At 38.6% G+C, this 12,752-nt stretch overlaps 2 protein-coding genes across 11 annotated transcripts in view; both read left to right on the plus strand.

Moving 5' to 3' along the window:
- EXOC1 (exocyst complex component 1) overlaps positions 1–7,736 on the plus strand; it is a 33,456-nt gene extending 25,720 nt beyond the window's left edge. For all 8 annotated transcript variants that reach the window (XM_072861810.1, XM_072861816.1, XM_072861817.1 and 5 more), the window contains 6 exons: positions 14–90; positions 640–868; positions 2,027–2,210; positions 4,339–4,538; positions 6,059–6,253; positions 7,056–7,736. In XM_072861810.1, the coding sequence (XP_072717911.1) occupies positions 14–90; positions 640–868; positions 2,027–2,210; positions 4,339–4,538; positions 6,059–6,253; positions 7,056–7,208 (1,038 nt within the window). In that variant the 3' untranslated portion in view covers positions 7,209–7,736. The remainder of the gene's footprint in view (positions 1–13; positions 91–639; positions 869–2,026; positions 2,211–4,338; positions 4,539–6,058; positions 6,254–7,055) is intronic.
- Positions 7,737–8,843: 1,107 nt separating this feature from the next.
- CEP135 (centrosomal protein 135) overlaps positions 8,844–12,752 on the plus strand; it is a 40,608-nt gene continuing 36,699 nt past the window's right edge. For 2 of the 3 annotated variants that reach the window (XM_072862826.1, XM_072862825.1), the window contains exon 1: positions 8,845–9,411. The gene's annotated coding sequence lies outside the window, so the exon portion shown is untranslated. Of the gene's footprint in view, positions 9,412–12,752 lie in introns of all 3 variants that reach the window. The other variant, XM_072862828.1, reaches the window with a different exon arrangement.

A 12,752-nucleotide genomic window follows, 5' to 3' on the forward strand; every position in this document is an offset into this window, starting at 1 on the left:
CTTGTTCTTACAGAATGAAGCGGAGGAAATGGATGGAGGAACTTTATCTCGTTCATATGCTTCTGGTGTTCCACAAACAATATCATCTGAGTATGTGCTGCTGTTGTATATTATTGATTCTTAAGCTTACATGTGAATTTATTTGGCATATAAAACTTTTTTTCTCTATAATCAGAAATTGTTCCCTTTTAGTGAAAATGAATAGTGAACTCTTAATTTGTACCTAGACATTGAATGTGTCAGTAAACATAAAAATTTTTGTATAAAGGATGGATGTTTCTTTCTATAGTAGTATAAAAAAAGATGCTTAACTCTCTAATAGTTTGCAAAGTGAAACTAGGCTCTGTAATATGTAAAATATGCTTTGGAAAATATGCTTAGCAGAGTTCTGAATTTGAGTGTGTGGCAGCTTCCACACAGAAAATACTTTTTGGAATATTTTATACCTGTGACTATTGATTTTTACTGTGTGGCATTGGCATTTCTTCCCTTAGCAGTATTCAGAAAATCATGAGACTTGTTGAATGCAAATGAGACTACTATATCCAATAAATTTATCCTAAAAATGTTATCAAAGAACATGTAAAATAGCCTAATAAACTGTCAGAGTAATATTTTTATCTTATGCATTTTTAATAGGAAGGACATGATCCGACAAATGATGACAAAAATATTCCGTTGTATTGAACCTGAACTGAATAATCTTATAGCGCTGGGGGACAAGATTGATAGCTTTAATTCCCTTTATATGTTAGTTAAGATGAGCCATCATGTATGGACAGCACAAAATGTGGACCCAGCTTCCTTTCTCAGCACAACACTTGGAAATGTTTTGGTGACTGTCAAAAGGAACTTTGATAAATGCATTGTAAGTTCTTTAGTTATTCTGATTAAGCTAAATATAATATAGGAAGCCCACTCCTACCCAGTTTGATTTTGCATTTCTTTATCGTTAAATTTTTGCGTTTAATTTGAAGTCAAAATGAGTAACTATTGCTGTTCTACTGGCCAAACCTTCAAAAAAGGTAAACTAATTGGTGGTTGTGTTTCTTTTTCCTCTCCATTCCATTTTTCTTCAATAATTAGCTATTTGTAAGAAATATGACCACTCTCTCACTGCTGTGAGCTAGCTGACATTTTTAGTTGTTTGTTTAAAATTGTACTCTTACTGAGGTTACTGAAGTCAGTCAAGTAAACTATAGCTCTCTGCCTTTTTTACTTACCAAAGCAAAACCTCATGGGCTTACAAGGGTTTTGCTTTTCCCCTTTAAGCATAATATACAAAGTAGACATCTCTTCCATGTGTTCAGTTATTTCTATCTTATATCTAACAAAAACTTGGTTTAGATAAAATTACAAATCTTTTGGCAGTAGGAGAGGCAGCTTCTACTGTCAGAAACTTCCTTTTGATAATACAATATGACCATTATATGAAATAATGGCAAGTTTAGTGAAAACACAGCTGGTATAACTTTTTTTTATTGTCATAAATGTAATTTGACTCTAGGCCAACATAATAAGACTGACTGTTCTTGATCAATTTAATGGTTAAAATATTTTGAAGCTGATTTTTTTTTTAATTATACTCAGAAATAAAAGTTCAGTAGAAGATTAAAGAAACCTCTTGTAGCAAAAGGAATTGTTAGCTTGGCTGAATCAGAAAAGTGAAATAAAAGCGAAATCCCTTGTTAGATTATAGAATGAAAATTGTTAATTGCTTCTGGTGGATAAGTTTGAGGGTTTTTTTTCTTAATACGAAGTAAGTGAACAAAGGAGAATAAAAGCTGGAAGATTTTACTTGTCCATCTTCCTTTTTTCTTTCCAATTATTTTATTTCTTAACAAATTTTTGAGGGTAAAAAGGGAGGAAGATGAAGCAGATACACTAATTGAAAGATAAAATTATTTCTATGTTTGAATAAATGTCAGTTTTTCAGTATGTCTGCATTTTTCTTTTTTTTACTAGTTGTTACATGGTCTGGAGTCATATATTAGAGGCTAACATCTGTTCTTGTTTTAAATTTAAGAGTAACCAAATGAAGCAGATGGATGAAGTAAAGATCTCAAAGAAGAGTAAAGTTGGGATCCTTCCATTTGTTGCTGAATTTGAAGAGTTTGCAGCCTTGGCTGAATCAATCTTCAAAAATGCAGAACGGCGAGGAGATCTAGATAAAGCCTACATAAAACTTATTAGAGCTGTTTTTGTCAGTGGTAGGTCTTCTGAGGTTGTCATAGTTACTAAAATGATTGTTTCCTCCTATTTATATATAATTTTGCTCCAATTAACTGATGAATTTTTTTTAAGACTCTCTATTGCAAGCCATGTGACTGATACTGTGCTGAAATTTTGGTTATCTCTGTTATCAGTAGGAGAGCAGGTGTAAACCTTTTGATTGAAATATACTTTTTAAGAGCAAACTGTAGATATTTCCCTTTGTACAAACCTGTAAAGTAACTTTCAGTTATGACACAGGGAAGCGGTTGAGAGGAGATGACAACAACACGACACGTTTAATCTGAAGTGGTTTCCTGTCTTTTCTCCCCCAGCGTAGCTTAAACGAGGAGATGAATCTGGATGGGATCCCTGGCATTTGGCCCTAATACTGTTTATCTTCACAGCTCTGTCCAAAATAAATAACTTGAGTTCTGGCTATGAATTTGACCCTTTCTTGGCAGATTAGGTCCTTTGTGTCCTAGCATGCCACAGCAGAATATGTTTCCAGTCCTCCCTATTTTCCCAGCTATAGTCTGGAAAAACAGCAGCAACACCCTTGCTCTACTGGTTTTATTTAACATTTAAAAAAAAAAAAGGCGGGGGGGGGTGGTGGTGGTGATATGCAAGCCAATGAACTCCGGAAAAATTGTCCTTCCCTTTTAAAATGGGGGGGACGCGGATGGACGGACCTCTCCGTGCTGATTTATCTGCAAGTTTTCAAACAACTCCACTTATAGTAATTCCCAACCAGTGACACTCAACTCTTTTTTAGGGGAAGATTGAGCAAGAGGAGACAGTAGAGGCAATAAAGCTAGTTTGAGGAAATTATGTCATAGTGGTTCTGAACATATTAAGAAATCATGAAGAGACATTACTTCATAGTACAATAGACTAGAGTCAATATGTAGTCAGCAGGAGCATCCCAGCTAATAGGACAGTAAATTTTGAAAATGTTTTTTTATTTGATTGCACCCAACTTTTCTGTCCTTAAGAATTTACTGTTCAAGTGATAAAACTAAGCAAACACCAATAGACAGGCAAAACTATACAATGATAAAATAAATAGCATAGGAAGAATTTAGAAAAGCATGTTTTAAAAGGGGTTCAAAATGATGCCAGTCAAACACCGAAGAAGAAACAAAATCTGTTTCAGACAAGTACAGAGCAAACTTAAAGAATTATGATGGAGGAGGATAAGGGATAGAAGTAAAGAATGAAGATGAAACAAAGTCAAAATTATGTACAAAATGAGTGCAAGCAGTACATTTAATGCAGTAGGATATTTAATTTACAAGTAATGTTTGAAACAGGTCAGAAAGATGTAGCACTTCAGGTAGAATTAGGGGGGCGGTTAGAAAATTATATGGGAAGAACAAAATTTGGCAGTAGCAGACTTTTCCTAGATGGCAATTCAGTGTTCTGACTGAAATGAATGTGTGATCTTTATTGATACTCTGGTGCCCAGGATCACTTTCATGGTGGGCATCCTGGTAGTCTCAGCAAAATGATTAATGGATAAACGGGCATAGAGACTCAATTGCACTCTTTGTTGAAGCCATCCTCTTTCAGCCTGCTTTTAGGTGCAATAAGGGAGTGATACGTAGAATTTCTTTTGCCTGCCCTGGGTTTTTTTGCGGGGGGGTGGGGTGTGAAAGTAAGAGACCTATGTGCGGGATTATCCATTTTTATTATTAAATCTGGGGGTTGACAGTAACTTTGGCCATAAAACTAAAGCTAAGCAAAAATTGAGAGACGGGGAAGTACATTTTAAAAAACCCCCACCACCTTATTGAAGATTTTGGTTCTAGCAAAGAGGGGAATGAGACTTTTCTTAAATAGTTGTCATGTGAAATTTATTAGGGATAATGAAGGTATGCTTGTAAGCCTCCACAGAATGTGGGTTGTTTCTCTCTTACGTAAATGACCGTATGTAGTCACTATTTTGTATCTTTTTATAAGTGACTTTTTTGGCATACAAATTTCATGGTCTTAGAGCTTGTACATATCTGTTACTTCTTATGTTACAAAATTCCTTTTCGAACAGTATTATGGTTATTGGTTATGTGTTTCTGAATTTGGTTGTCCTTTTGGTATTTTAAGTATTTTGCTTCCTTTTTCTTTCAGTTGAGAAAGTAGCTAATGAAAGCCAGAAAACACCCAGAGATGTGGTCATGATGGAGAACTTCCATCATATTTTTGCAACCCTTTCTCGCTTGAAAATTTCTTGTCTTGAAGCTGAGAAAAAAGAAGCCAAACAGAAATACACTGATCATCTTCAGTGTTATGTAATCCACTCACTTGGACAGCCTCTTGAGAAATTAAATGTAAGTATATTTGAGTTCATATACATCTAAATGGTATAGAGTAGTCTTCCTCAAGCCTTTAGTTCGCACTATCTGATCTCTTTATCACTGCACCTATCATAATCTCTATTTTATTATTTTAGACTCAAGTATGCCTGGCAAGAGTACTCTACTCATGAGGGTAACAGTCTTGGATGAAAAAAACCCAAATTTTTCATGGTGATGAATAGTACTAACTAAACATGAGTTGTGTCTTAAGCAAGTGGTTTTGAGGAAGGAAAAAGTGAGGGGAAAAGTAATCAGGAGCTTTGGGATAAACTTCCCCACCTCAGCTGCAGAGAAAATTACTGTAGTTTCTGAACTGTTCAACAATAAGAAAAGTTTTAGGGAAGTTCTGTATGTCTGAAGTTGAATTAAGTGTTAAACTGAATGCTGACCTAGGTTCATACTCAGTTCTGCCCACTGAATATTTCCACCTGTTCATTGCTTTTTCTAAAGCAATTTATATTCCATAAAAACCTAAGAAAACTGTAAGTATTTTAGCCTTTTATTTTCTGAAAAGTCTAAGATGTATTCTCTTTTTGAAAATTAAAATGCTTTATTGCTGCTTCCCACTTGTTGTGGGTTGACTCTGGTGAGCACCTAAGCTGCCACATAACTAACTGCTTGCTCACTCTTCCCTCCGCAAGCAGGACAGGGGAGAGAATAGGAAGAGCAGAAGTGAGAAAATTTGTGGGTGGAGATAAAGACAGTTTAATCAGTGAAGGGGAGAGAGAGAAGAAAAAAAAAGTGATGCAAAAGCAGTCACTCACTGCCTCCCACGAGCAGACTGATGCCCAGCCAGTTTCTGAGCAACAGCCACCTTGAAGACAAACACCACCCCTTCTTCTAACCCTAATTTTTATAGCTGAGCATGATGTTACATGCTATGGAATACCCTTTGGCCCGGTTTGACCTGTTCAGCAATAACCAAAATATTGGTGTGTTATCAGCCCTGTTTTAGCCACAAATCCAAAACATAGCACCATATGGGCTGCTATAAAAAAAGTTAACTCCGTGTGATGCTCATGCATGTTCATAGGCATACTTCCCTCCATTTTTATTATGTTGAGCCAACTGGTGCGGGGCAGTGAGAAGAGAGGGCAATTATGAACAAATATTGCTGTTGTGTAACTATGGTTTAAGTAGAGAAATTCCTCTTCAGATGCTTACTCAGTTTATCTGAAAGGTCTGGTATTTTCCCAGGCTGTGGCCTCATTAATTGAGGATTTTGAGATTGAATCAGTATTAGTTATAAGGTTGCAAAGAAAAGCTTGGTCACTTCTAGAAATGATTGATTTCAATTGTACGCTAGTACTTAGAGTGCTGTATTGTTGGGCTGTGCTTTAATGTTTATGTCTGAGCACTACTTCATGCCCGATTAAAAAACTGGGGGAACACACAACAGTTGTCAAGCAGAAACAAGACTTAACTACACATATGCTTGTCAAATTAATTAGTTTAGATTTGTGATAATCATTAATGCTGTTATTGTTTGTTAGCATTTTTTTGAAGGTGTTGAAGCTCGTGTGGCACAAGGTATACGAGAAGAGGAAGTAAGCTATCAACTGGCTTTTAATAAACAAGAGCTTCGTAAAGTTATAAAGGAATATCCCGGTAAGGAAGTGAAGAAGGGATTGGATAATCTCTACAAGAAGGTAGATAAACATCTCTGTGAAGAAGAAAACTTACTTCAGGTAAACTAAATCATGGCTTAGAAACCTTGTAACGTTTACACAAAGGCTTTTATTATTGCTTTTGCATATGTATTCTGTGAGAAGTGCCTAGCTTCAGCATAACTCTGAAAAACTATGAATTTTGAGTGGAGTTTTTTATAATCCCACTCTGATTCTATTTGTTGTAACATTGATTTGAACTGTCATGGTAGACAGAGTTCAGAAAGAAATTTCCTTTATGATTCCCTAGATGTCCATTAATGGGTGATCTCTGTTCTGCAAAATATACTGGAAGTAGAACTAGATTTAAATAAACTGTTAACCTGATACGAAATTTAGCTGGTACAGTATAGCAGAATATACTTCAATTACATCTTTTCTGATAGTTACATTCTTTAAGTTTTTTCTTATACTCTGTAAACTTTCTCACTGGAGTAAACGGTAAGTAGATTTGAGAGTTAAGCATGTACTAACAGCTTTTTAAAGTCTCTGAAACATGAATTAGTAGCACTGTTCTGGTTTGGGGTGTTTTCTTCAAAGACAAAAGCAATATCTTTTAGGGCAACTTCCTTTTTACTATTTTCTGCTTTGCAGATTTGGTAGGAGTCCTGTAAACACTAAAGATCTTAAACTTAATGGGTAAAAAAAACTTCAGTCTTTTGTTTTTTAATGCAGCAGCTCAGTTTACTGAACTTTGTTCTTAGCAAGCTTTAGTTTTAAAATGACACCTGAACAGAGAATCAATTAATGAGCCAATGTTTTGTAGTTCACATACAGTGTATTGTGCCAGTTGACATTTCCTAAAGTTTGCTTTCTTTGGCAGGTTGTGTGGCATTCCATGCAAGATGAGTTTATACGACAGTACAAGCACTTTGAAGGGCTGATAGCTCGCTGCTATCCTGGATCAGGAATTACTATGGAATTCACTATACAGGATATTTTAGACTACTGCTCCAGTATTGCACAGTCTCATTAAGTTCTAGAAAGGGAAAGAGAAGCTAGCAAAGTTTGTGCCTGTGTATAAGGGAATCAAACACTATAAATGCTATTTGTTTTTAAAAGGTGCATTTCCATGTGTATGTGTAGTTAACTGCCATATATGTCAAGTTACACTCCTGCTTCAAATGTCTTTCAGGGCAAAATGAAACCTTCGGGGACTTGTTGCTCCTCTGCTGGGCTGGAGTACTGTTTGAAAGCATTAATTCTGTGAAACACTTTGGATGTAGTTTTTCCCTTCCCCTAATGTTCAAATACTTTTATTTATAATCCCTTCTCTTGCTAAAAGCAGTAAGCACTACCTTCATAGTATGCAAAAAGGATACTACTGTTTTCACTAATATTTTGCATCTTGGAAACTATGTAAGCATTAAAGACTACCAGATCTTTTCCCTCCTTGTTCTAGAAAGTATGGATGCAGAACTTTATGCAGTGAGAATACTGAATTCATGTTCTGAGATGTAATGTGACTATGGCTATAATTCTTAATTAAACTGTGTTCATCATATTCTTTATTTCTATGGAGCGTTATTTCAGAAAGGTGAAAATGCAGTTATTTCCATTGTTTTGTCTCTGGGCATTGAAGTGGAATTGTTCTATTTCTCAACACGCATTTTTTTTTATTTCCCTTTAGTAAGTATGATGTAGCATCAGTATACTTCCACCTCATGTAACCCCTTCCTCCTCCTGGAGCTTCAGCTACCTGTGATTCAGGACCTGTTTTTTCTGTACAGCTTGAGGAAATTGCTAAGTTGTTGGAAAGAGCTGGGGTGTATGTAGAATAAAACAGGCACAATAAAGGTAAACATGCAGACAGAGGTTAAGATTTTGGGTTTTGAGATGCAGATGCAATAAAAACCCCCAAAAAACAGTAATATAATAATGTTGTAAGACTCAGAAAGAAAAACTAGCCTGCTCCATGGCAACTTGGCAACATTGAGGCACCTCGATTTGGGCGAGCATGCTAATATGTTAAGTCTTGTAGCTCATTAAATCCTAGTTGTCTTTTGTTTACTAATAAAATACTTGATCCAAGTTGTGTATAACCCACTTACACGTGACAAAAAGTGGTAGCCAAAGCAACACCCAGGGGAGGTAAGGGTTACACTTAGCAGAAATTCCCTATAAACTAGGATAGACACCTGTCACTTTTACATCAGGCACTTCAATCCCTGAAGTCTGGGCAGAGGCAACCATACTACAGGCAGTAAATGTAAATAAGACCCTCTGGCCAAGGATCACAGGCGGCGGTAACATCCCCCTCTCCGCTCTGGCTGCAACCAGAGCTAAGCTGTCATCATGGGCCCCTCCTCTGCATGCGGCCCGCAGCTTGCGCCAGCAGACACCTCCTCGCTCAGCCCGAACTAAGCCTCCTGCCAAAGCCCCTAATGCGGGACCGGGGGTCAGCTGGGACGCCCCACTCTCGCGTACTTCAACCTCGGTTGCTTCTTGCTCCGAGGCTGAGGAGAGCCCCTCGCGCTAAAGCCTGTCCCACCCGTAGCGCCGCGGCGCCCAATGGCCGGCACCGCAGCCGCACTACGTCACCCTCCACCGCCCCTCGGCGCGAGGGCTGCCGGTCGCGCCGGAAGGGGCGGGGCGGCCGGCGCGGGCAACGGTTGGCCCGGCCGGCCGCGGGTGCAGGCGCGTGCCCCGTTGCTGAGGTGACGGGGCGGAAGCGGCCGCTGCTCCGCGCGCCATTTTCAAACCGCCGGTGCGGCCTAGGTGGCTGTGCGGCGTCTGCGGAGCGGCAGCGCCAGCCCCGGGCAGCCCCAGCCCCGGGGGGCGCGGCGGGTGGGCAGGCAGGCAGGCAGGGCTCGTGTCCGCCGCGGCGGAGTGTCCTGTAGGGGAAGGAGGAGGGTGCTGCTGGCGGGACCGGGGCTCCTCGCAGGCAGGCGGGCGGCGGCGGCGCTCAGCGGCTGGCTTGGACTCCCGCGGTCCCGGCAGCGGCCGTTGTAGCAGCCCTGAGGACAGCGTGGCGCTGGGCTGCTTCCGTCTGTTCTGCCCCTGGGGAGCGCAGATTAGCCTGGGCAGCCTCCCCCAGCGTCTGGCCTACACGCTGGTCTCTCGTTCCCTCGGGGTTCTGCAGCCCTCCTTCCCCGCCGGAGCTGCATCTCTGCCGAAGCCTCACTGAAACATCTCGGCTACTCCTTAGTGGCTCGCCCTGCAAGAATTTGCTTTTAACGGTATGTCTGGTAAGACCGACCCGGAGGGAGGGTGGAAAAAGTAAAAATAAACCTGTTTAGAAAGGGACTGACCGCCCCTCTGTAAGCATAGATTGGGGTTGCTGAAAGGTCTATACAGCTTCCAGTCTGGGGAGACAGGTGATGAGCAGGCTTATAACCCATAGGGTTTTCTTGTACCATAATGTAAACTTACAGGTTTTGGTGACTTTAAAGAAGAAATCTGTTTTTCAAGAGCAAGAGTTGTCTTTGTACTGGCAAAGTGGCAACAGTTCATAGCAAACGTGGTGTATGGATATCTAGTCAGAATTGAACTCCCAGCAAATCAACTTGGAAACAGACTTTGACAAAACAAGTGCAGGCTCATTCAGTGTATCTTGAAAGTGATGTTGCAGTAAGGGCATTTCACAACACAGCCTTCAGTGTCCGTGGACTGTATAGAGGCATGTATTAGAGCATTACTATAGTCAAATAGTTGGTCCACCAGGTGCCTTTTTTACCTGGGTGAAAATAAAACTAGCACTTTATAGCAGAATGAGCTACGTGACCAGTAATTACAGGACAGGAACAGATGTTTTGTAAACGTATTTCATATGCATGCAAAACAAAAAGCCTTTAGCATGTCAGTTCTGATGAATGAAAAATGCATTTTGGTATTTCCCAGAACTGAGACTGGAAACTCCATAATTGTCTTTGGTGTTAATGTTATAGACTCAATAAAGACATTTATTTCATAGCATATAAATTTGTCCGTGCTAATTTCTTTGCGTTCCATTGCAGCTATGTAGTTTTATCTTTCTTCCACACGGCTCAATGACCGTATTATGTCTTCCACATCCAAGATACATCTTTGCTCTGCTTTTTTATTATTACATTTTCTTATTGATAACACAAGTTTTGCATTTGGAACCGTTCTTAACCTATACTCACCATGAATTTTGCTGCATTGTTTTCAGACTGAAAGGAGGGCTTCAGTGTGCTGAAGCTTTTCTGTTTCATATTCCACCTGTAACGATTAGCCTAATACCTATTAACATTGCTTCTTTCACACAATTTTATGCAAATTGATTCTATACTAAAGGAACTGGATTCGAAGTTCCATTATTGCCGATCTTTCACATCAATGTTCAATTTCAGTCATTGGTGACTTAGAACAATAGGGAACAGTTCACAGGTGTTAAATATGTCTATTTCATAAACACCTAGGTCTTCAGAAGACTGCTCACAACCATCCAAGCATGTCACAAAATGAAGCACATGAAAGTTGTCATCTTTAGCAGTCTTTGTGAACAAAGGAGGAACAAAAAATGAGGCTATTGGCTCTGAATATCTCTTCTGTGAATAACTGAAAGATGCACTCATATAGACATCTTAACAAATCCTTGTCTGGAAATGCCTCATTTAAAGTACCATTTAATTTTCCCTTTTTGTTCGTTTATCTGATTTTCTGTTTTTAATCTAAAATGGAAATTATATTTTCTTCCTAGTGGCACTAAATTACATGACATATTTAGATAATGAATGATGTGAACTATTTATGTAGCTAATGTAGCCTATCTTGTGGGAAATACCAAAGTTGTTAAGAGTGCTTTCCAGTACTTTGCAAATTTATAGACAAAGCTAGTAAATTCAACATAACTTTCATCATGACTCAATTGTGATTCACAAGGCTATTAAGTTTCTTTAAATAAAAGGATATTCTGGATTGAGTTGGCTGGGTAAGAATGATGTAGAAAACTTGGATTTCCAAAAAGCTTTTGAGAAGGTTCTTTACCAAAGGCTTTTAAGAAAGCAGATGTCTCTTTGAAATGGAGAAAAGGTCATTTAATAGCTCACTAAGTGGTTAAAAGAAAGGGTAGAAAGTATTACCTTATGGTGAATGCGCAGAAGATTTTCTGCTGTTTAACACTGATCAGTGATCTGAAAGAATGGGTTAAACAGCAAGGGACAAAATTTGCTCATTATATGGATGTGTTAAGAGCAGTCCAAGGGTTGCAGAAGAGTATCACTGGACTGAGTAATAAAGTGGGAGTTCAGGAACAGTGTTAATAAAGGCAAAGTAATACACCTCATGGGCTCTAAAGTGGCAGTTACCACTCGGAAAATGAGATGTTAGTGTCACTGAATGCATCTAATTGATGCTTTAGACCAATCAGAAAGGCAAATTATAAGTTAGGAATCATTATGAATAGTGAAGGCTACAGCAAAGAATCTGTATGGCTGCTCAGAGTGATCTCAATCTCAGAAAAGGCATGGAAAAGGGACAAGCTGTACAAGTTACTAGAAAATTTTGGAAAACAGATTTGCTAAAGATGCCATCATGAATGGCTGAAAGCATGAATAGGGAATGATTGTTTAGTATGTCTTACAATAAGAAGAAAAAAAGGGGGGGACATGCACACACCCATGAATTTATGATATACTTTTCCAGACATACAGTTAAAATTAGGAATTCATTGCCACAGGCTATTTCAATGTAAAAGTGCAAAATATTCAAGAAAACAATTAGTCATATCTAAGAAAGGTCTATCAGGTACTATTATAATGATTTAAATTCAATGTTAGGCCCATCAAGTCCCTGCTCTATAGGCTTATAGAAAGAGAAGGTATGTAGCAGTAAGAGTTGGCTCATGTTTTTTATGTTTTTATAGTCTTGCTGTGGCAACTGTCAGAGACATGGGGTATTGGGTCAGACTGGTCTTGGATTCAACTGAATCAGTATAGCAGTTCGTATATTCATTTTATGTTTCCAGAAAACCAAATTTTCCTGATGGAGAAGTTACTAGATACTTTTTGATGTCATTATAAGACTAGTGATAGACTTTAAGCTTAGGATATGAGATTTATGCTATGGTTGCCTGTAATGACAGAGTTCTGGAATTTCTGACACATATTTTTTTTCCAACAAAGATTATTGTCTTTGAAGACTTTAATATCTGTGTTAAGCTCTCTGAAATAACGACCCCCAATTCTTCTTCTTACTTTCATTCCTGGACATCTTTTGGACCTATACTCTAACTACTAATTTCTGGGACTAATTTTGGATCAGATGTGGCCCTAGGGAATATAAGATAATACTCTTTCTTGTTTGATTCCAGTGGCAATAATGTCTTGAATTAAAAATTCCCAGTCTTTAGGAAGGAGAGTGATTCAACCAGAAGGATGTTGGTACCTGTCATATTAGAGTATGTTTAGGTAACTACACCTCACTTAACATCCATTGCAGTGATGTAGCAAGATCCTGTATCTACTTCCTAGCCACAGTTACTGGAGTGCTAACATCCGTCCATTTATTTTCTCCATAGTTACTGTAGAAAAACTTTATTCCCTTACAAGCTGTGACA

This window comes from Ciconia boyciana, chromosome 5 (assembly GCF_034638445.1).
Source record: "Ciconia boyciana chromosome 5, ASM3463844v1, whole genome shotgun sequence".
NCBI lineage: Eukaryota > Metazoa > Chordata > Aves > Ciconiiformes > Ciconiidae > Ciconia > Ciconia boyciana.